The sequence below is a fragment of the Papaver somniferum genome, chromosome 1 (genome assembly GCF_003573695.1).
Source record: "Papaver somniferum cultivar HN1 chromosome 1, ASM357369v1, whole genome shotgun sequence".
Lineage (NCBI taxonomy): Eukaryota > Viridiplantae > Streptophyta > Magnoliopsida > Ranunculales > Papaveraceae > Papaver > Papaver somniferum.
Genome location: NC_039358.1, coordinates 202006546 through 202031065, shown reverse-complemented (window position 1 = coordinate 202031065; position 24520 = coordinate 202006546). Strand labels below are relative to the sequence as shown.

The window sequence follows — 24520 nt, the reverse complement described above, 5'->3', positions numbered from 1 at the left end:
TCAGGTCTTCATAATAATACTGAGATGGTGGTGGTATTCCCCGACCTTTTACATAATATGCGAGTTTTCCCTGTTCTATGAGGCGAAGTACAATCTTCCTAACGCTCTTGCAATTGTTCGTATGATGCCCATGAAAACTATGATATCTGCAGAACTCATAATTCTTCCCAGGAGTTGGTTCTCTTCCAAAATTTGGTGGTGTCGGAATCTCCTCCCTTAGTATCACATCCTCCTATATCCTCTATAGGGTTCTGTTAAGCTTTGGGAGTTCCAACTCTGCCCAAACATTCACTACTTGCTTTGTTGGCTTTACGTTCCTTGGTTGATGTCCTTTGGCCTTTTCACCGCGTAACTTTTGATTTTTTTGCAATGATTTTCTCCACTTCGGCTCTCCTTTTGATGTTGCTTTCACCATAGCAGTGATCATAACCTTCTTATCCATCCATTGCAACTTGTCTTGTCTTTGCGAATTTCCTACCTGGATCCTCAATATTCATAACTCGCGCAAGATTTCGTGGTCCATAATCCCTCTTACTGTCTCATCAATGTCTCTTTATCGCCTATTGCTTTCGCTCTCCTCCTCGTGTTTTCTTTCTTCTTCGTATCTTACCTCACGATTTTTCACTCTCGCCTCCATCAACAGCCTTCTTAGGTCTCTTTATCGGTCGTATCCCTCTACCAACCTCTTTCTTTGCATTCCTCGTCCATCCTCTTCCACGTAATCTTTGTAAGGACCTTCTTCTCGATACTGGGTCCTTTTCCGAGATGAAGTCGTCATCGTTTCTGAATTCGCGCCCTCTTTCTGTGAGATTCTAATCTCCATTCTGCTGCCACATTCGTACTCCTCTCGTTTCCCTTGGTTACCTCGTTTCTCCGTCCCTGCTTGCCTTTCCGTACAGTACTTTATTCGCCTCTTATCTCGACAAAGTGTTTCACTTGGCTCTTTCAATATCCTATGTTTATCACCACTGTTCTCCTGCACCTCTTCTCAATTCGTTTCCTCTCCCGTAATAGCCACGACTTTCATGATTTGGACAGGTTTCATCACGGATTCATCTTCTACGCTCGGCTTGCCTTTATGTCGCCTTATGGTTCTTCGTCTTTCATCTGTTATGGCCGCCTCTCCCTTTTCTCCTTCCTTCTGGGGTTCCAACCGCTTGCTCCTCCTTACCGCTGTTAGGGGTTCCGCTCGTCTTTCCTTCCCTGCCATCACTCAATTCTCGTTGAGTCTGGTTTTCCTTCTGTTGCCTTACCAACTTCCTCTTCCAGATCTTAAACCTTTAAACACGAATAAGTCACCAGATCTACCAGACTTCCTACATAAAACAACTCGCTTTTTTCACAACCTCTTAGATGAGGAAGAATCCCCAATCTAAGGTCCCTGTTTCTAGCGCCAAAATGTAACTACTGGAAATCCAGTAGTACACCCAAAAGGAAAGTAACCAAGATCTAAGACATGTTTAATAATATGAACCCCAAAATATTTATTGATGAATCATACAGAGAAATCAAAGTACAAGTTTTCAAATACAAGGAAACCCTAATCTCCTCTAAGAAAACCCTAATGGAGTACAACTCATTTTACTTCGTTACATTCTCGCGGAGGTGCCTTTTACTTCGCCCAAATCATTTTCTATAAAGTTTTTCCCTTCATTTCGCTATCTTCACATGGACTTGTCGGGACATCTGCCTCTTTTCTTGCTCCATAATTTATCTACTTCGTGACCTATCTTTTCAACCAGGCTAGCTTATTTCTCCTATCTTCATTTCGCGGTTTGTGCCTCTTAGGGCACTCCATTGATCCTTCGTAATGCATATTCTCCTAGGAGATTAATTCGTGATGAGATACTATCTCGCACAAAGAAGATACTTCGTCGAATAGTCAATAATGGTGACTCTGACCTGATTTGACAAGTCACTGACGAAGATTTTCGGGGCACGGTATAGGATCTTTTGATCGGATTCTCGTGTCTTCCCTATGTTCACGTGGCGATCCATATTTTGGTATCCACAGAGTATTTGAAAGCTCATATATAGCTAACATATTTGGCTTTAGCGTTTCAAACTTGTGACTCAAATATAGACAGGAAATGCCGTGAGCCCTTCTTTTCATAGATTTTGGTGCGTGCATTTGTTTTCTTTGCTGACAAGGTCCAGTTTATATTAAGCTTTTACTTCCTCAAAGTTTAAAACACAAGAAACTAAACAACCTTGGTATAGGGGCGGCATGATTTAGTAGAGGGGATGCACTGTGAAAGTAATGTCCCTTTAGTTGGTTAGGGGATGTCCTAAAGGGGATGTAAATTTACTAGATTACCCTTTTCACCTTAAATCAACCAAAATCAAGTCAATTTTTTTTAAACCTAATGAATCAGAAAAAATCAAATCAGTTTTTTTCATCTTCTTCTTCATCTTCTCTTCTCCTCCATCAACTGTAACCTCCATTCAAACTGGAAATTTCATCGTCTTCGATTAATCAGCGATTCGAAAATTAATCAAGTGTAATGACTTATATGAGGTATATTATGAAAAAACCAGTTAGGGTTTAGTTTATTTTGTTCAATTTAAGTTTAATTTCTATCAGAAATTAGGGTTTTAGGTGAAAATTCAAATTCAAATTTCCGGGTTTATGTGAGTTACAGTTTATTTTAACACTATTAGGAACCGTAACTGGAGAATTTGATGTTGTTACGGTTGGTAATAGTTCAATTACCAACCGTAAGTTCTTATATCTGAAAATTTTCTTCAGTTACGATTGGTAACCATTTTTATTTAACAATTGTAACTCAGTTACGGTTGGTATCGAGCATTTGGTTACCAATCGTAACTGGTTTTACAATTGGGTTTTTCCCCAAGTTTAACCGGTTACGGTTGGTAGTTCATCTTTTACGAACCGTAACTATGAATTACGGTTGTTTACGAGCGAAATGTCAACCGTAATTAGCTCTGAAAATGTAAGAAATTGAATTTTTTTACGTATTTGATCAACAAAAAGCTAGTTGGGACTAATTTAGAAGTATACCTGGTCATTTTCAGACATTGGGTTTTCACTTTGTTGGTTAATTTCTTCAATTGATTGAGATTGACCTTGACTTTGGGTTAAAACTTCTCTACCATCTCCAAACTTTTTTTTTAAACTCTAAAATCTGATTTTTTTTTTTTGATTTTGAGTTAATATAAGTGAATTTAATCATTAACATTAAACTTGATTATCATCACTAAACTAGGTTATCAACTATCAGGGTTAATTTGTCATTTCCAATTTTTTGATAAGGGACACCTTGAATGATCATGTAATGACCCTTTTTGCCTCACTAGAATGACGCTCCTCTACTAAATCATGCCGCCCCTATACAAAGGTTGAAACTAAAGTTGGACAAAGTACATATTTTGCATTTTCAATGTAACTGACCTCATTCTTGACGTAGAACTAATATCAGCAAAAGTAAAGAATTTCAGATGTGAGAGATGGCTTGGATCCATTGGGTGTTTAGGATAAACAACTGAGAGAAATCACTACAAAATTTACAATAGCACGAATTGGCGTGCGCTTAAATTCATTAAAAAACATAAAAAAGAATAAAAATAATAAATGGAGTTCATAGGAAAAGGACTTGAGCAACTACTCTCCATTAGTTAAGTTCAAGTTGGTGCTGGTTGAGGATTTAGATAATGATCAATGTCTGTTTCATCCCTTCGTTTTTTAAGATATCAAGTGCACAGAGATATGCTTGGTCTTCTCTGCACCTTCTTAGCTTGATCACAATGGCTTCCTACAGAAAGTTCTCTACTATCTTCTTATTCATCCTTCTGGTAATGATTTTTCCACCTAGTACGAATTCAATCTCTTTTGATTTCCCAAGTTTCAATTAGAATGATCGGAATATTACGCATGAAGGCAACTCATCTACGTCGGATAATGTCATTCAACTCACAACGAATTCAATCGGTGGGGAACTTCAGAGTAGCGTTGGCCGTGCAACTTATATGGATGATGTACTTCTTTGGGATTCAACTACTGGAAGGGTTACAGATTTTGAAACACACTTCTCATTTATCATGTTGGCAGTAGATAATTTGTCTTATGGTGATGGTATCACTTTTTTCCTTGCTCCTAAATGGTCTAAACTTCCTCCAGATTCACATGGTGGGTATCTAGGCCTACTGAGTAAGGATAAAGCTACCGATAACTCAACTCAGAATCAAATTGTTTCGGTTGAATTCGATAGTTGGAGGAATGATTGGGATCCAAGTCCTGATAATGTTGGCATCAACGTTAACTCAGTCGTGTCTGTGGCTAACGTGACATGGAAATCTAGTATTAAGGACGGAAGAAAAGGTAATGCTTGGGTAAGTTATAATTCTACTACGAAAAACCTGAGTGTTTTTCTAACTTATGCTGATAATCCTGTTTTCCGTGGGAATTCCAGTTTGTTTCATATTGTTGATCTAAGTAAGTTTCTTCCAGAGTGGATTGTTGGAAAATTTACACTAAAATAGGGTGAAGAAAAGAATGTTGTATTTGGATTCAAGGCTCTAATGAAAGATTCTTTTCGACAATTATTCGACCCTTTCCCAATTGAATTGGCGAATTGTTAGAATACGGGCATCCAACTCAAAACCAATTGGCAATGAGTGGAGAGGCCCTAAAGGATTATAAACCGCAGGATCTTAGATTTCCCAACAATGTGGGACTAATAATCCCGACACGCCCCCTCACGTGTAGCCTCGTTGGGTCTAACACGTGGACAATTAAATTGGGTGACGCGGAGACAAGACAAGACGAGACAAGACAAGACGAGAATAGCCTGCTCTGATACCATGTTAGAATACGGGCATCCAACTCAAAACCAATTGGGAATGAATGGAGAGGCCCTAAAGGATTATAAACCGCAGGATCTTAGATTGCCCAACAATGTGGGACTAATAATCTCAACACGAATACAAACAGGTCAATGAATATCGCCGTCAGGATACTTGAAGCCCCACAACAGTGTTGGATTCAAAGCTTGTACGACCTTGATCCAACCAAGAACACACTGATTTTTTTTCTGATGCTTGTAAGAAAGAAAACACAGAGAGTTTAGATGTGTTTTGAATGGAAAACAAGTCTCCTATTTAAAGAGAAAATCACACCCTTTGGAGATGACTCTTCATCTCTACAAGCATCTTTTCAAAGTGGACAGGCGCGTCTCTTCCTTCAATGCGTCCATTGGTGAAACGAGATTTTTGTTCAGTTTTTCTAACTGACAATGGAAACCCTAGAATAGAGATTTAGCAAGCTGCGGCATAGAAATTTGGTTCAACTTGTTGGTTGGAGCCATGAACGAGATGAATTGCTTCTCGTGTACGAATTCATGCCAAACGGGAGCCTTGATAACCATTTATTTCGAGGGGAAGCTGATCTTACATGGGAAGTTAGGTACAAAATAGCTCTTGGGTTAGCTTCTGCGTTATTGTACTTGCATGAAGATTGGGAGCAGTGTGTTGTTCATAGAGATATCAAGTCCAGCAATGTGATGTTGGATTCAAATTTTAATGCTAAACTCGGGGATTTTGGTTTAGCAAGGCTTGTTGATCACAAGCTAGGTTCTCAAACAACGGTATTAGCCGGAACCTTTGGTTACTTAGCACCTGATCACAAGAGTCTGATGTTTATAGTTTTGGAATCGTTGCACTTGAGATTGCTTGTGGGAGGAAGCCATATGAAGCAGATGTTGGGTTCTCACTAGTAGAGTGGGTTTGGGGTCTTTACGGAGGAGGTAAGATCGTTGAAGCGGCTGATGAAAGGTTGAGAATGGATTTCAATGAGTTAGAGATGGAACAATTAATGGTTGTAGGATTATGGTGTGCTCATCTTGATTCTAAATCAAGGCCTTCAGAAACTCAAGTTCTCAATGTTCTTAAATTTGAATCTCCATTGCCTAAACTTCCACTCGAGTTACCAATTCCGGTGTATCTTCCAGCATTACCGTTTGCACCTGATTTGCCGTCATTTGCTGGTTTTACTGATACACTCACTCCACGATAGTTCTGATTGATAGTATAATTTTCCAAGTACGACTTGCGAAATCTTTACATAGCAGGCCCCAAAATAATTAACCTTTTTTTTTTAATTGGATGAAGAATTGGAGTATTATTTTTGCCAAATGACATTACAGTAAACTTCTACCATAAAATGATAGGCTTGGGACCATTCTAATCCTATTATTTTAACAACGTGCGTTATAATTCCTAAAGGGTCACGGGTCATCAACAAAATAAATGATGTAAAAAAACTCATATTTGCTGACTTCTAAACTACCCTCTATTCTTATTCAGCCCCGAAACAACTCAGCAAATCATCCAATGTATCTTCTTCTAGTTCCACCACGTATCTCTTTCTTATTCTCTTTAATAAGAAAAAAAAATCAGATCTAAATATTCATTTTCCCTATCTTTATCGGCAGCGAAAATCATCCTCCGATTTTCCCTTATTTTCTTCTCTGCTTCAATGATTACTTATTTCAACCAATGAAACCAATGGTGACCTGAATCAGATCTACGAATTCTTCCTGTTTTCATCCGTAGAGAAAATCATCCTCCGATTTTCGATTTTCCCTTCTTCTCTTCTTCAATGATTACTTGCTTCTAACAATGAAACCAATTCTGGCCGAAATCGTCTCATTTTTCTGACCTAAATCCTCTCAAAAAACAAAATGGTGAAGTCTCAAACAACAAACTGGTGAAGACGCAAACTAAACCAGAAAAAACGAGAGATGAAAAGTTAAAGAAAACAGTGCAAAAAACTCCAAAAGGTAATAATTGTACAAACTCTATGGTGATGTTGTTAATTCTTTTGGTCTTTTAATGAAATCACGTAGGCTTTTAATTCTGGTAGTTTTAATGAAACCATTTTTGGTTTCATCATTTTCCTTTGTCAAATTTAGTTCCACCTGAACTGTTGGTGTGTTGATTAATTCGGGTAGTTTTGATGAAACCATTTTTTTCGTTTCATCATTTTTCTCTTGTCGAATTGGGTTCCACCTGGATTGTTGGTGTGTTGATTAATTCTGGTAGTTTTGATGAGACCATTTTTGGTTTCATCATTTTTCCTTTCTCGAATTCGGTTCTGAAAAAACGGGGGGTACAACAACCACACCCAACAATTTGTTTGGCAATCTGAGAGGAATTACTCCAATTTACTCTCTAGAGAATCAGCTAGACAGTCAGACTCAATCTATAAGAAAATTATATCAAATAGTTTATATCTCTATCTCTCAATTCAATCTGCAATCAGCAAATAGAAATTTGGGAGCTCGATTGAATATAAGAGAAGTAACTTGAACGGTACCAAAGACCAATGTTGCGGAAAAGAAATAACACAGACACCAGAAATTTTATTAACGAGGAAACCGCAAACGTATAAAAACCCCAGGACCTAGTCCAATTTTGAGCACCACACTGTATTAAGCCGTTGTAGACACTAGCCTACTACCAATGAACTTCGGGCTCGACCATAGTTGAACCCTAATCAATCTCACACTGATTCAAGGTACAATTGCGCTCATAATCAATCTCTGATACCAATTGTCAGAGCTGGTATCACCGTAGAAACCGTAGCTCCAATCTGAGTTCTAAAACTAGTTGCCAGGATTTTTTATCGATCACTGACAACCGCGGAATAAACAGTACCTTGAGATATTATGATGAATATTGAGTAAACCAATAACGAGCAACAACAATAAAGGATAAAGATAAATCAACTCACAAGACACAAGATTTATAGTGGTTCAACAATACACATATACACCATGTATATATTGTTTACGTCCACTTTGAGCCGCACCAACTCAAATCCACTATGAAGAAAAACGATTATAACGTCGTGTGGATCCTAGTAAACCCTTGGTTACACCGCAATAATTACCCGAGACAATAACCTTGTCTCTTGTTCCTCAACAATATACTCTCACAAGAAAAACCCTAACTTTTTACCCTAAAAGGCTATACAGTTGTAATTTACTCCTTCTTAATCTCTCTACATGGCCTAATAACTTATTTATAAAAGTTACAAACTCGGCCCCCAAGAATCCTAGTCGGTTAGGAAAACCTTTCCCAAAAGACTAAAATAAAAAAGGAAAAATACGGACCCAAAAAATAGTTCCTGAATCAGGTTACGCCGATACACGTACCTGGTATGTATACCTTCCATGGTTCACTAGATTTTGTGCCCGTGTTACGCACCGGGCGGACCCGAAGACCCATATTTTTGGTCTGGTGTGATGTGGCTTCGTCTCTCCCATATCGTGCATTTTTATTTAGTTTCCGCTGCTTAGGATTTTTGATTTGGTGTGGCTCGGATTCGGCTCGCCTCATCCCAATGCATGCTCTTTGATTTGCTACGCATAGGACATATTTTTGATTTGGTTTAATCATATTTTTTGATTTGGTGTGATGCGGCTTCGCCTCTCCGTCGTGCATTTTTAATTTGGTATCGCGGGGCTTTGTCCTGCCCCATCATGATGGATTTTTGATTTGGTGTAGCTTGACTTCGCCCAGCCTCGTGCATTTTTAATTTGGTCTGGCTCGGATTCGCCTCCCCCGACTCGATGCATTTGTAATTTAATGTCATGCGGCTTCGCCTTGCAACATTGTGATATGTTTTTGATTTGTTGTGGCTCGGCTTTGCCTTGCCTCGTCGTGATGCATTTTTAATTTTGTGTGGCTCGGCTTCGCGTCGCCACGTCCTGATGCATTTTTAATTTGATAACGCGCGGCTTCGCGCTCGCAACATTGCGATGCATTTTTAATTTGGTGTGGCTCAGCTTCGCGTCGCCTCGCCCCGTCCCTTTAAGATTCTGAGCCATATAAACCCCTCGTCGCACGGTGATAATAGCATGACGCAATTGATTTTGCAAATGGTACTGTTTACCATGTTTTGGAATAAGTTGGATTGCAGTACTACTACTCACATTACTAAGTTTCAGTTCTAAGTTGGATTACAATAGTTCTTCCTAATTATTGCATTTTTGTACATACCTTTCTTTTTTTCTCTCGGCAAGATTTTTTTTTTGGGTTAATTTGATTAAAATATTTTCTTGAACTTCTTTGTTTGCGTACTTAAGAGTGGTAAATGAAGAACATAACAAATATATGCGATCTGATGTTCAATGGTGTAGAAAATGTAGATTCTGTTGATAACATGAAAAGATGAGTTAAGGAAATAACATTATACAACTGACAGAATAATTGGACTCTAATAGATGGATGATAGTGGCACTTTACACTGGGTACATTAAGAAACATGGCATCCTAAAATATAGGCTGTCCTAAATAATAAGACTACCAGACAAAAATAAGGAAAAGAACAAACTATCAATGTATTATTCAAATTTCATAGTGTGTGCAATTCTTATTGGGAAACTTCGCAGCAATCCTATGTTTCATAAACCTCATGGACAAAATCACTAGACTCCGTATTCTCTGTTTCAGAAACCTCATGGACGTCATCACTGGAGTCCGTGGTACACTTCCGCTTGGATGGCTGTTTATCGTCAGAGTCGGGTTCAATATTGATTGGAAGCAAGTGTTTGTCTATGAATTGGGATCTTGGACACAGTGAAGCTCAGATTGAACTTGGTTAAGGTGATAAGAAAATCCAATATTTTCTCGGTAACAACTGCAGCAAGAGCACTATCCTGCAAGTTCTGGTAAGTTTATTTGTTTTTTCAAATTATCAAATTTGTAGATGGTTTGCTAAAATATCATAACCGCATATACCAGTTGGGTAGATATTCAACTACTATTTCAGGAGACACCTCATAGAAGTGGGTAAGCCATGTCATCCAAGCCATTTGTAGTGATTTGACATTAGTACTATGTACTCAAATGTAATGTGTCTAACATATAGTTGGTCATCTAAAAAATATATGAGAAACATCAGCTTAAACTCTATCTACGCAGCATATCTTAATATTATAAACCTTGCAAGTCAAACTAAAACTAATAGAGCTCTCAGTGATGCTACTAAAGTAAACTACCAATACACATACGGCCATAAGGCAATTATAGTGTAAGCTTACTGTGCCCTGGATTTGGCTAAGTACTTATCCAAATGACCATCAAAAGTAAATGCACAATTCCACTTTCTCACACGAAGTGTTTTTATCCAAGACATGACTATATATAGTCACGCCGGCATGCTCCCACTTTGTAAACATAATGTAAACCGTAATGAAAGTCGTACCTGTCGTGCATCATAGGCTGCATCCAGTGGTAATTACACTGCAGTACTCACTAATACAAAACCACATTAGAAAAATGAACTTGACAAAACAAAAACAAAATAATAATAAGAGAAGTAAATATCAGTTCATACGTAGAGTGTTACCTGTGGTATTTTGTGGACTGCGGACACATCTTTAACGTATCTGCGCGCAATGCTCAAGTCCTAAAGTATATACGGGTGAAGGGTGTGCATTGAGATATTGTTGTTTGGGTTGCTAAACTGATCTGCTAATCTAAAAAGGTACATTTGTCCACTGAATTCTGTTGATGAATACCTTGTCGATTCTCTTGACCTCGATCCTACAATGTTTGCAAATGTCGTTGTTAGTATATTTGCACTTTCATGTATACCGTAACTTAGAATTGCTTGTCAGAAAAACAGTAGTCTTGTTTGTAGTAGATTAAGGCATGTGAACAAAGAAGTGATATATTCAGTTGGATAAAGTAGGCCACCTTTTTAACTTATAAAGTAAAGCTCTTAAACGTCGTAACTTATGTTCTATTTGCCATCACATAGAGCTTTCGCAAAGCCTAGCAAGTAAGGAAAAATCAAGATACAGGATACAACTCCCATGAAAAATCAATGATCCTTGTTAATAAAATATTAGTCAAAACCATTTAAACGTTTGAGGAAGCCACTGATTTTCTTTAATAAGCTTGACACAGGGATATAGAAGTCAACATGTAGTTTACCTTGCTAGAAGTTCCACACAAAATAAAATATCAAATCCCATAAAATAAATCAAAACTGCCAAAACAAAAAAATGTGTCTCCATGGTACTTGGATGGTTAACAATGCACACAATCCGAGCACCAGAAAGACTTGGAAACATATGATCCCAAAGCAACAATACGCACAAAATTTTCGAGTAGGAATCTGATGTAAATTGCTCGTTGCATACCTCTAAGAGATCTGCTGTTTCAAGGCACACCTGTCAACACAAACATGCCTAATATCTCAATGTCATGAGAACACTGATGAATTTGTTCATAAAGAATGAAAACCAAAGCTTGATTTCATATCATCTTAGAACAATTGGGAATTTCCTTTCGAGTAGAGAGAAGTTGTGATCACAACTTGTTTTCCATTTTGTCAGTGTACTTCATTACCCGAATCAGAAACTTAGACAAACCATAAATCAAAGTTAATTATTGCAGTAGCATAAAATCTTCTCACTAAGTTTTTCAGTACCTACTTTTGCAATGAATGCAAAGATAAAATTATGTGTCTAAGGCCAACTTAGATTGCCAAATTTGATGAATGTAATAAAGAATTCTGTGTCCAAGTTGAGGAGCAACACAGCTTGGCGTATATACAAATTTCTGGCCACAAAATCCAGATCATAAAAGCAGTAATATTAAAAGTGATATCCTTTTTCATTATAAACATAAACCACTAATTTTGAGCACCCAAAACTCTAAAAATGTACCTTTGTGAACAAAATAAGGAAAAAGTCTAAAGAACATACCATAAGATAAACTGGATTTTCATCAGGCGTTATTCTTCTTCTTTGAACATATCTGACTCAATCAAGAGAACCCAGAACTGTATATTAGAATTATTGAAACAGAAAGCTAATCATGCTAAAAATAATGAACAATCAAAAATTAATGAAAGAGACTTCACATTATGGAGATAAAAAGCAACGAAAAGAAAAGGATATGTCTTGCGCCCAAATCAAAAATAGCAACTCACAAATGTATACCTCGATTGAGTTTTTATTTGCAACATGAAGCTTCAAATAAAACAAACATCAAAATTCAAAATATAAGATGTAGATTAAACAAAAGAACCCTAAATCCCAAGAAATAGACCTGAAGGGGAAGTTACGATGGTATTTTTAGGTTTTCTTTATGTATACTTTCAAATAAACAATCAGGAAGAAAAAAGACGACCGAAACTAAGAATATAATTCTAGGGTTTCTGTATGTATACATTCTTCGGGCTATTCCACTAATACGGTTTTGCCTCCAACAACACAAAGTAAAAATCTGAGCGAAATCAACAAACTTTAAGTGATAAAACCCTTGTCAAGTTCTCTTTCCGCACCAAAGAGGAAGAAGAAGAACTCTCTTGGCCGTGTAAGGTTCCATAAGAGAGAAGAGAGAATAGGGAGACGCCTAGATTTTTTTATTTTTTTAGGTTAGCTGGATTTTTTGACGTAGGAATGAGATGGAAAGTGACATGGCGAGGGAGAAAGAAAAAAAAAATAGGAATGACATGGCGCAAAAAGAGAGAATTTCTATGCAATTTGGGGAGGGGAGGATGAGGATCACCGTGCGACGTGGAAGCTTATATGGCTTAGGATTTTAAAGGAGTTAGATAGATGAATTGAGGGGCTTTTTAATATGCACACCCAATATGTGTACCAAAAAAAATATTTGAACTAACTTGTTAAGTATTCATACTTAACATGATGCACTTACACCGCTAGACCAAGGATTTCATTCCTTATTATCTAAGACAAATCCTAATTCAAGTGTTGGCTCGTATATACGGCTTTAGCTTAGAATATTGGCGTTAAAAAACCTTACTCAAAGTTGCAAGTGTTGTAGGAACAACATTCAAGGCAGATGAAAATACTCTAGATTTATAATCCTTCTGTTAGGATTTTTTTTTTTCCGGAGATGTCATCGTAGTACGGTGATAAGTCGGGGTGGGGAACTTTTCAGCTTGCAGGTAGCAGGCCTCTTTTCATAGAAAAAAAATGTTTTATACAAAAAAATAATAATAATAATAATAATAAAAAGAAAAGAAAAAGAAATGGAGGTTATCTTGAAGTTCAGGGCAGCAAGCTTCCAGCATATTATTTTTTTGTTTTTGTTTTTTTTTGTAAAAGGACTGATCTTCAAAGAAAATGTTGCATTTGAAGGCTAATTCTTCATTTAGAGAAAGTCCTTCATTTGATTGTTTACTTCTTCTGTGTGCAAAAGGTCTTATCATACAATAGAACAATAGTTTCAATTGTTGGAAAACGATTAATAAAAAAATAATTTTTTAAAGTTTTGATAAAAATTATAATTTATTGTTTTATTTTGTGAATGAAACTTTTTAGTCCCACATCGTGGAGTTTCCAATTTTTAGTAGTTTTAAGAAACTATATAAACCTTTTAGTCCCACATCGGGGAGTTTTTCTTCTTAAGTTGTATTTGTCAATTATATAAAGAAATTCACTACTTTTGTAAAATCTATGGGAAAGGGGTTGCTCTATATTTTAGAGGGACCCCTAAGGAAAAATATTTTATAGCGGTTTTTAAGCATTCGCGATTTTCCTTAACGGTTTTTTCGGAGTTGCCAAGCTCAAGTTGAGCATCTACTACATATGCTAGTAGTAGGTGTATTAGGGTGTTTTATCCTGGAGATATCCGTCCTGTGAGGGCTATAGCATCACTCTTGAGTGTAGCCGGGCGCTAATGTCTTAAGGACAGCGTGTTGAACACGTGACTCACTCTATTTTCCAAAGTTTTGCCTTGTTGCTGTTGCGGAGATACGGGGAGCTTGTTCGTTTCGTCAAAGCAATCACTTCCATTATAAAGGAGCTAAGTATCAATAACTTTTGCTTATTTGATTTTTCTTTGTTTTTGATTATTGCACCCAACAATCTTAAGACATTAGCATTTGTAATAATCGAAAACGATTGATTGGTTTGTGAATCATGGATGTTAATTGTGGAGTGAAAAAACAAAAACGAATTTCTGGTCAGCTGTAGAGTTTCAATTTTATCTTTTAATAGAAGGAATTTCGATGAACCCTTTTGACACAACGTAGTAGACATCCTGATAGTTACCCGCGTAAAATTTCAGAATTTTTGGAGTTGTAAAAGTATTTTTTGATATTTTACAAAACAGAAAAACGTTTCTGAAAAATTCTGACGAGCAGAAAATTGTTGTTAACTAAATTAATTTTTGTGGGGTAACCATGAGTTTTTTGAAACGCTGATTCAAACGAAGTTTGTATATATAGATGTTATCTTCAAAACTCATATTTTACTTTCTGATTTGGAATTGTGATTTGTGAATAAAGGTGTCATCTCCGAGGGACATGGCTAATAGCCGCATGTGGTTGGAAACAAATCTTCCAAAGATGGCAAAGGTGAGAACATCGAACGCAACTCTAAGCATGGTCTTCATGATAAAGGTATATTTCGTAAACCTGAATCCGGAATTACTTTAGTTAAGGGTGAGTGTTATGTTTGTAAAATTTCTGGCCACGCGGCAGTAAATTGTAGACAACATAAAAACCTTAATAAGTAGAAAGTTAATGCTAATTTAGTTGAAACAAACTAGAACGAGTTTGGTGGCATGATGTCGGAAGTTATTTTAATAACCAATGTGAGAGACCAGTAGGTGGACTCTGGAGCCACCAAGAATGTTTGTTGAAACAGAGACCTGTTCACCTCCTATCATAGGATAGGGGATGTCGAGAAACTCTTATTGAGTAACTCATATGCAATAGAGGTTGCATAAAAGGAAAAGGTCGAGCAGAAGCTCATATCTGTAATATTCTCACATTGAATGAAGTTTTCATGTTCCGAGCATATGCGAAAATCTTGTATCTTGTTCTGTTGTAGATGGAAAAATATTTAAGATCTTAATTGAATCTGGAAAACTTGTTGTAACTAGGCAGTGATTTTTTAAGCAAGAGTTATAGGACTTTGGGTCTATATAAGCTTAACGGAAAAACTGATGATGTGAACGTAGTTGATTCTTGTGATATCTTTGTGTGATTGATTGTTTTACGTGGTAGACTTGGAACCGTAAACTTATAAGTCAATGCTTAACTGGCTAGCATAGGCTTCGTACCCAAATTTAGTTTGGATTTTGAACACAAAAGTGAAATCTGTGAAGAATCAAAATATGCTATAAAATCTTTTAGCACAAATGTTCAGAGTAATTCTAAGCCTTTAGAATTAATTCAGTTAGGCCTAGTTGACATGAGTTCAACCCAAAACCACTGTGGTAAAAGATGGTTATAACTTCCGTAGATGATTGTACGAGGTACTATCTTGTATACTTGCTTAGGATAAGGATGACGCCTTAGAAGCCTTAAGATGTATAAACTTGAAGTTGGAAACCAATTAGAAGCCTTGAACATAACAACCGTATCCTTAAGGAGATGATAATTTCCATGTTGATTAGTTCAGGATTACCTGCGGCCTTGTGGGGGGAGGCAGTCCTCTTAACTAGTATATCCTGAATAAAGTACCCTTTTAAGAATCAGATGAAACTCCATATGGTTTATGGAACGGTAGATGACCTTCTTATGAATGTGTCAAAGTGTGGGGGCGTTTGACTAAGATTGTAATTCCTCTTCCTAAAAGAACTAGATTGAAACCAAAAATGTTGATTGTGTTTTCGTATAGGGTATATTGAGTATACTTCTACAAATAGATTTTTGGTTGTGTGTTCTGATTTTTTCTGACATTGGTGTGAATATTATTACGGAATCTAGGGATGCTGAGTTCTTTGAACATGTTTATTCTAAACCTGTACCTCATTAGAGATGTGTTGTTGATCCCCTAGATTTATCTTCAAATAGTCAGAACTTATTTTAAAGGAAGATGAAGTTGATGTTGAGCCTAAGAGAAGTAAAATAATTAGACTTGAGACTTCTTATGAAACCGACTTCATAACATGCCTAGCTTAGTCTGAGCCACAGACTTGTAAAGAAGCCTTAATATCTACTGAAACCCCATTCTGGTAAGAAGCTTCATTTAGTGAAATGGACTCAGTCCGTTGGAACCAGACTTGGGAGCTTGCTAGTTTACCTCCAGGTTGTAAGACCATGGGATGTAAATGAGTCTTTAAGAGGAAACGATAGGTAGATGAAACTGTGGAAAAATATTAAGCTAAGTTGGTAGCTAAAGGCTATAAACTAAAAGAAGGTGTAGATTTCCTTGATTCTAATTCAATTGTGACGGAAATTACTTCCGTTGAGATACTAATTGTTATTGCTGCCATAAAGAACGTAGAGATACATCAGATGGATGTTAAGACAGCTTTTTCTAAAACCGTGAATTAGGTAAAGAAATTTACATAGATCAACCTGAAGACTTTGTAGTGAAAGGTTGTGAATACAAAGTTTGTAATTTGAAAAATCTTTGTATGGTTTTCAAATAAGCACGTAAACAGTGACATGGAAAATTTAATCATGTGATAATGGATAGTGGATTTAAATTAATGAATCTGACAAGTATGTCTACAAGTAACTTGTTAAGGATGTCTGTGTAATTGTATGCTTGTATGTTGATGATATGCTTGATACAAACATAGATGTGATCAATTCCACTAAAAACATGCACTGAATGAGAACATTGACTTGAAAGACTTGGGCCCTTTTGATGTAATCTTAGGGATGAGGATTAGAAGATAATCAAACATTTATAAGTCTTAGTCGTTCTCATTATGTTGAGTTGTGCTTAAGAGATACAATCAGTCTGATTGTAAACCTGCTTGTACTTCGTACGATTATTCTTGTAGTCTCAAGAAAAATAAGGGTAGTGGAGTATCTTAACTTGAATACTCAAAAGTTATAGGATGTCTGATGAATTTAATGAACTGTAAGAGTCCAGACATTGCCTATATTGTGAGTAAGTTAAGTGGATATAATTGTAGTCCAGAGCAAGAGAATTCAGATGCACTGAGTAGAGTATTATGGTACCTAAAATACTCTTTTGATTTATGAAAGGTATCTTGTTGTCCTTGGGACTTTATGATGCAAACTGGATAGTTGACTCAGAGGAGTCTAAGTATACGAGTGGATATGGTTTCACTCTAACATGTGGGTTTGTTGTTGGAAGATTTCCAAAACATATCGCTCATTCATTATGGAAATCTGAGAGTATTGCGTTAGATAAAGCATGAGAGGGGGCCGAGTGCCTAAGATGCTTTTTAGAAGACATTCCTCTTTGGCATAGGCCTGTGCCAGCTATATCTATACATTGTGTTAGCCAAGCTATAATAGTTAAAGCTAAGAAATAACTAATCTCAATCGGCGTTATTTCCATTGATTGGATAAAGTCCAAGGAGAATATCGCGCAATCTTTGACGAAAGGTTTGTACAAAGAGATAGTTAAAAATGCATCGAGGGGGTTGGGGCTTAAGCTCATATATTAAACTTGCCATGAAGGATACTCAACCTTGCTGACTGGAGATCCCATGATCAAGGTTTCGAATGAGACAACTAATTTGTGGTGGGTAAAGGTAAACACTATCAGAGATTTTCATTCTCTGTCCCTTCCCTATGGTGTAGACGTGATAGTGTGACTGCATGTGGAGGATGACTTTTTAATAAGTCTTAATGAGTTCTATAGTTTCAATTTAAGATTGAAGTGGGGTGTAGCAGTAACACTCTTTATGGAAACTCACCTATCTGAATGAGGAAGTGGGTCGCTTCCTGTGAGAAATGAGCTGATTCTCTAGAGCATTCTGAGAAACAGGATACGTCCAGGGCCAAAACGGACAAAACGGCACGAGCTTGGCAGCAATCTTGGAGATATCACCCGTGGTTGTTATCACGAATTACATCAAATGCTAGCAGTTCAAGACATAGTTCACTGTCTCTAGCAAGTAATTCTGGTAATATCTCACTAAGCAAAGGTTCAAGACCTCATGGACACCTCTGCCTAAAATGGTATTTCCTGCGTTTTTATGTGATTTTCATTTTGATGGTTTTGGTATTACTGGAACTTAGGACCTAAAGGTCACTAAGGGTTCACTAGTTCATGCTTTTTCACTTTGGTGAAAGATACCTATAGTCTCACCATGTGAGAATTAAAGATGAAAGCTCTCAATACTATTATGATTTATGCAATCCATAGTATGACCCTGGGGTCAACACACTTTTGTGTGAGGGAGAGGACGTAGAAATGACTAGTATGATTTCAACACTTGCACGATCAGTTGTTTGGATCGTGAGGTTGGGATGTTTATTTACCAAGATCTATCTGTGTTTTCATGTTTTATTGAGTTTTCATTCATGTGGGGGATTGTTGGAAAACGATTAATAAAAAAATAATTTTTTAAAGTTTTAATAAAAATTATAATTTATTGTTTTATTTTGTGAATGAAACTTTTTAGTCCCACATCGTGGAGTTTCCAATTTTTAGTAGTTTTAAGAAACTATATAAACCTTTTAGTCCCACATCGGGGAGTTTTTCTTCTTAAGTTGTATTTGTCAATTATATAAAGAAATTCACTACTTTTGTAAAATCTATGGGAAAGGGGTTGCTCTATATTTTAGAGGGACCCCTAAGGGAAAATATTTTATAACGGTTTTTAAGCATTCGCGATTTTCCTTAACGGTTTTTTCGGAGTTGCCAAGCTCAAGTTGAGCATCTACTACATATGCTAATAGTAGGTGTATTAGGGTGTTTTATCCTGGAGATATCCGTCCTGTGAGGGCTATAGCATCACTCTTGAGTGTAGCCGGGCGCTAATGTCTTAAGGACAGCGTGTTGAACACGTGACTCACTCTATTTTCCAAAGTTTTGCCTTGTTGCTGTTGCGGAGATACGGGGAGCTTGTTCGTTTCGTCAAAGCAATCATTTCCATTATAAAGGAGCTAAGTATCAATAACTTTTGCTTATTTGATTTTTCTTTGTTTTTGATTATTGCACCCAACATCAATAACTACTTATACAAATCAGGCCAGGGCAACAGAGGTTTTATCATCCACAATTCGTCGCCAACATTTTGATGACATCCCTCATTACGCGTTTTGAGATATATAATAATTCAGAAGAGGAGGGGTCAACTGACAGTCATTTTCTTGTAAGATCTGTATAAACGAATTTGAGTACCAAGATTTTGTAAAAATAAAACATTCAAATCAAACTACTAAGCACAAATAAATAATTTTTCGACGGCGCCACTGCTGGAGGATGCCAAGATGCGTTCCCAAATCCGAGATACAAGTGCTCATATCCATAGCAGGTGTATTGTTGCTAATGGGTCTTCTTTTTCCATATATTCCTAAATCCCCAGAATGTTCTATAGAGAAATTTTACGTTCCCGCACTTGATAAATCTTTCTATAATGATGAAATTGCTGTAGCTACAACGAATACAACCATAACATTTGATCTCAGACTCAAGAACAGAAATGATTTGCTCTCTGGTGTTTACTATGATACACTTAGCATCAGTCTTTATTACATTCAAAAAGGTGATGACGTCCGCCGAGATGTTGAGATACCCATCGGAAACGTGTCTATTCCTGGATTTTACCAAGGTGATAAAGCTGATCATCATCTTGAGGCGGTTCAGATTTTTGGTGTTCCTTGGAAAGAAGCCAGGTCGGAAGTCGCTAATGGGAGCACGAGGAATATGTTTATGGTTGATTTAGCTTCTGTTGGGTGCAATAATCAAAAACAAAGAAAAATCAAATAAGCAAAAGTTATTGATACTTAGCTCCTTTATAATGGAAGTGATTGCTTTGACGAAACGAACAAGCTCCCCGTATCTCCGCAACAGCAACAAGGAAAAACTTTGGAAAATAGAGTGAGTCACGTGTTCAACACGCTGTCCTTAAGACATTAGCGCCCGGCTACACTCAAGAGTGATGCTATAGCCCTCACAGGACGGATATCTCCAGGATAAAACCCTAATACACCTACTACTAGCATATGTAGTAGATGCTCAACTTGAGCTTGGCAACTCCGAAAAAACGTTAAGGAAAATCGCGAATGCTTAAAAAAGCTATAAAATATTTTCCCTTAGGGGTCCCTCTAAAATATAGAGCAACCCCTTTCCCATAGATTTTACAAAAGTAGTGAATTTCTTTATATAATTGACAAATACAACTTAAGAAGAAAAACTCCCCGATGTGGGACTAAAAGCTTTATATAGTTTCTTAAAACTACTAAAAATTGGAAACTCCACGATGTGGGACTAAAAAGTTTCATTCACAAAATAAAACAATAAATTATAATTTTTTATTAAAACTTTAAAAAATTATTTTTTATTAATCGTTTTCCAACAATCCCCCACATGAATGAAAACTCAATAAAACATGAAAACACAGATAGATCTTGGTAAATAAACATCCCAACCTCACGATCCAAACAGACTGATCGTGCAAGTGTTGAAATCATACTAGTCATTTCTACGTCCTCTCCTCACACAAAAGTGTGTTGACCCCAGGGTCATACTATGGATTGCATAAATCATAATAGTATTGAGAGCTTTCATCTTTAATTCTCACATGGTGAGACTATAGGTATCTTTCACCAAAGTGAAAAAGCATGAACTAGTGAACCCTTAGTGACCTTTAGGTCCTAAGTTCCAGTAATACCAAAACCATCAAAATGAAAATCACATAAAAAACGCAGGAAATACCATTTTAGGCAGAGGTGTCCATGAGGTCTTGAACCTTTGCTTAGTGAGATATTACCAGAATTACTTGCTAGAGACAGTGAACTATGTCTTGAACTGCTAGCATTTGATGTAATTCGTGATAACAACCACGGGTGATATCTCCAAGATTGCTGCCAAGCTCGTGCCGTTTTGTCCGTTTTGGCCCTGGACGTATCCTGTTTCTCAGAATGCTCTAGAGAATCAGCTCATTTCTCACAGGAAGCGACCCACTTCCTCATTCAGATAGGTGAGTTTCCATAAAGAGTGTTACTGCTACACCCCACTTCAATCTTAAATTGAAACTATAGAACTCATTAAGACTTATTAAAAAGTCATCCTCCACATGCAGTCACACTATCACGTCTACACCATAGGGAAGGGACAGAGAATGAAAATCTCTGATAGTGTTTACCTTTACCCACCACAAATTAGTTGTCTCATTCGAAACCTTGATCATGGGATCTCCAGTCAGCAAGGTTGAGTATCCTTCATGGCAAGTTTAATATATGAGCTTAAGCCCCAACCCCCTCGATGCATTTTTAACTATCTCTTTGTACAAACCTTTCGTCAAAGATTGCGCGATATTCTCCTTGGACTTTATCCAATCAATGGAAATAACGCCGATTGAGATTAGTTATTTCTTAGCTTTAACTATTATAGCTTGGCTAACACAATGTATAGATATAGCTGGCACAGGCCTATGCCAAAGAGGAATGTCTTCTAAAAATCATCTTAGGCACTCGGCCCCCTCTCATGCTTTATCTAACGCAATACTCTCAGATTCCATAATGAATTGAGCGATATGTTTGTTTGGAAATCTTCCAACAACAAACCCACATGTTAGAGTGAAACCATATCCACTCGTAGACTTAGACTCCTCTGAGTCAACTATCCAGTTTGCATCATAAAGTCCCAAGGACAACAAGATACCTTTCATAAATCAAAAGAGTATTTTAGGTACCATAATACTCTACTCAGTGCATCTGAATTCTCTTGCTCTGGACTACAATTATATCCACTTAACTTACTCACAATATAGGCAATGTCTGGACTCTTACAGTTCATTAAATTCATCAGACATCCTATAACTTTTGAGTATTCAAGTTAAGATACTCCACTACCCTTATTTTTCTTGAGACTACAAGAATAATCGTACGAAGTACAAGCAGGTTTACAATCAGACTGATTGTATCTCTTAAGCACAACTCAACATAATGAGAACGACTAAGACTTATAAATGTTTGATTATCTTCTAATCCTCATCCCTAAGATTACATCAAAAGGGCCCAAGTCTTTCAAGTCAATGTTCTCATTCACTGCATGTTTTTAGTGGAATTGATCACATCTATGTTTGTATCAAGCATATCATCAACATACAAGCATACAATTACACAGACATCCTTAACAAGTTACTTGTAGACATACTTGTCAGATTCATTAATTTAAATCCACTATCCATTATCACATGATTAAATTTTCCATGTCACTGTTTACGTGCTTATTTGAAAACCATACAAAGATTTTTCAAATTACAAAATTTGTATTCACAACATTTCACTACAAAGTCTTCAGGTTGATCTATGTAAATTTCTTTACCTAATTCACGGTTTTAGATAAAGTTGTCTTAACATCCATCTGATGTATCTCTACGTTCTTTATGGCAGCAATAACAATTAGTATCTCAACGGAAGTAATTTCCGTCACAATTGAATTAGAATCAAGGAAATCTACACCTTCTTTTAGTTTATAGCCTTTAGCTACCAACTTAGCTTAATATTTTTCCACAGTTTCATCTACCTATCGTTTCCTCTTAAAGACTCATTTACATGCCATGGTCTTACAACCTGGAGGTAAACTAGAAAGCTCCCAAGTCTGGTTCCAACGGACTGAGTCCATTTCACTAAATGAAGCTTCTTACCAGAATGGGGTTTCGGTAGATATTAAGGCTTCTTTACAAGTCTGTGGCTCAGACTAAGCTATGCATGTTATGAAGTCGGTTTCATAAGAAGTCTCAAGTCTAATTATTTTACTTCTCTTAGGCTCAACATCAACTTCATCTTCCTTTAAAATAAGTTCTGACTATTTGAAGATAAATCTAGGGGATCAACAACACATCTCTAATGAGGTACAGGTTTAGAATAAACATGTTCAAAGAACTTAGCATCCCTAGATTCCGTAATAATATTCACACCAATGTCAGAAAAAATCAGAACACACAACCAAAAATCTATTTATAGAAGTATACTCAATATACTCTATACGAAAACACAATCAACATTTTTGGTTTCAATCTAGTTCTTTTAGGAAGAGGAATTACAATCTTAGTCAAACGCCCCCACACTTTGACACATTCATAAGAAGGTCATCTACCGTTCCATAAACCATATGGAGTTTCATCTGATTCTTAAAAGGGTACTTTATTCAGGATATACTAGTTAAGAGGACTGCCTCCCCCCACAAGGCCGCAGGTAATCCTGAACTAATCAACATGGAAATTATCATCTCCTTAAGGATACGGTTGTTATGTTCAAGGCTTCTAATTGGTTTCCAACTTCAAGTTTATACATCTTAAGGCTTCTAAGGCGTCATCCTTATCCTACGCAAGTATACAAGATAGTACCTCGTACAATCATCTACAGAAGTTATAACCATCTTTTACCACAGTGGTTTTGGGTTGAACTCATGTCAACTAGGCCTAACTGAATTAATTCTAAAGGCTTAGAATTACTCTGAACATTTGTAATTCAGAGATTTTGATTCTTCACAGATTTCACTTTTGGTGTTCAAAATCCAAACTAAATTTGGGTACGAAGCCTATGCTAGCCAGTTAAGCATTGACTTATAAGTTTACGGTTCCAAGTCTACCACGTAAAACAATCAATCACACAAAGATATCACAAGAATCAATTACGTTCACATCATCAGTTTTTCCGTTAAGCTTATATAGACCCAAAGTCCTATAACTCTTGCTTAAAAAATCACTGCCTAGTTACAACAAGTTTTCCAGATTCAATTAAGATCTTAAATATTTTTCCATCTACAACAGAACAAGATACAAGATTTTCTCATATGCTCGGAACATGAAAACTTCATTCAATGTGAGAATATTACAGATATGAGCTTCTGCTCGACCTTTTCCTTTTATGCAACCTCTATTGCATATGAGTTACTCAATAAGAGTTTCTCGACATCCCCTATCCTATGATAGGAGGTGAACAGGTCTCTGTTTCAACAAACATTCTTGGTGGCTCCAGAGTCCACCTACTGGTCTCTCACATTGGTTATTAAAATAACTTCCGACATCATGCCACCAAACTCGTTCTAGTTTGTTTCAACTAAATTAGCATTAACTTTCTACTTATTAAGGTTTTTATGTTGTCTACAATTTACTGCCGCGTGGCCAGAAATTTTACAAACATAACACTCACCCTTAACTAAAGTAATTCAAGATTCAGATTTACGAAATATACCTTTATCATGAAGACCATGCTTAGAGTTGCGTTCGATGTTCTCACCTTTGCCATCTTTGGAAGATTTGTTTCCAACCACATGCGGCTATTAGCCATATCCCTCGGAGATGACACCTTTATTCACAAATCACAATTCCAAATCAGAAAGTAAAATATGATTTTTGAAGATAACATCTATATATACAAACTTCGTTTGAATCAGCGTTTCAAAAAACTCATGGTTACCCCACAAAAATTAATTTAGTTAACAACAATTTTCTGCTCGTCAGAATTTTTCAGAAACGTTTTTCTGTTTTGTAAAATATCAAAAAAATACTTTTACAACACCAAAAATTCTGAAATTTTACGCGGGAAACTATCAGGATGTCTACTACGTTGTGTCAAAAGGGTTCATCGAAATTCCCTCTATATTAAAAGATAAAATTG

The 24520-nt window shown here is 36.7% G+C and overlaps 1 protein-coding gene across 1 annotated transcript; it reads left to right on the top strand.

The window, feature by feature from the left end:
- The first annotated feature begins 3987 nt into the window (after positions 1 to 3987).
- Positions 3988 to 6031, top strand: LOC113358207 (L-type lectin-domain containing receptor kinase IX.1-like). The gene is made up of 3 exons (XM_026601741.1): positions 3988 to 4350; positions 5271 to 5569; positions 5662 to 6031. The coding sequence occupies exons 1-3, from the start codon at positions 3988 to 3990 to the stop codon at positions 6029 to 6031; spliced, it is 1032 nt and encodes a 343-aa protein (XP_026457526.1).
- Positions 6032 to 24520: the final 18489 nt, after the last annotated feature.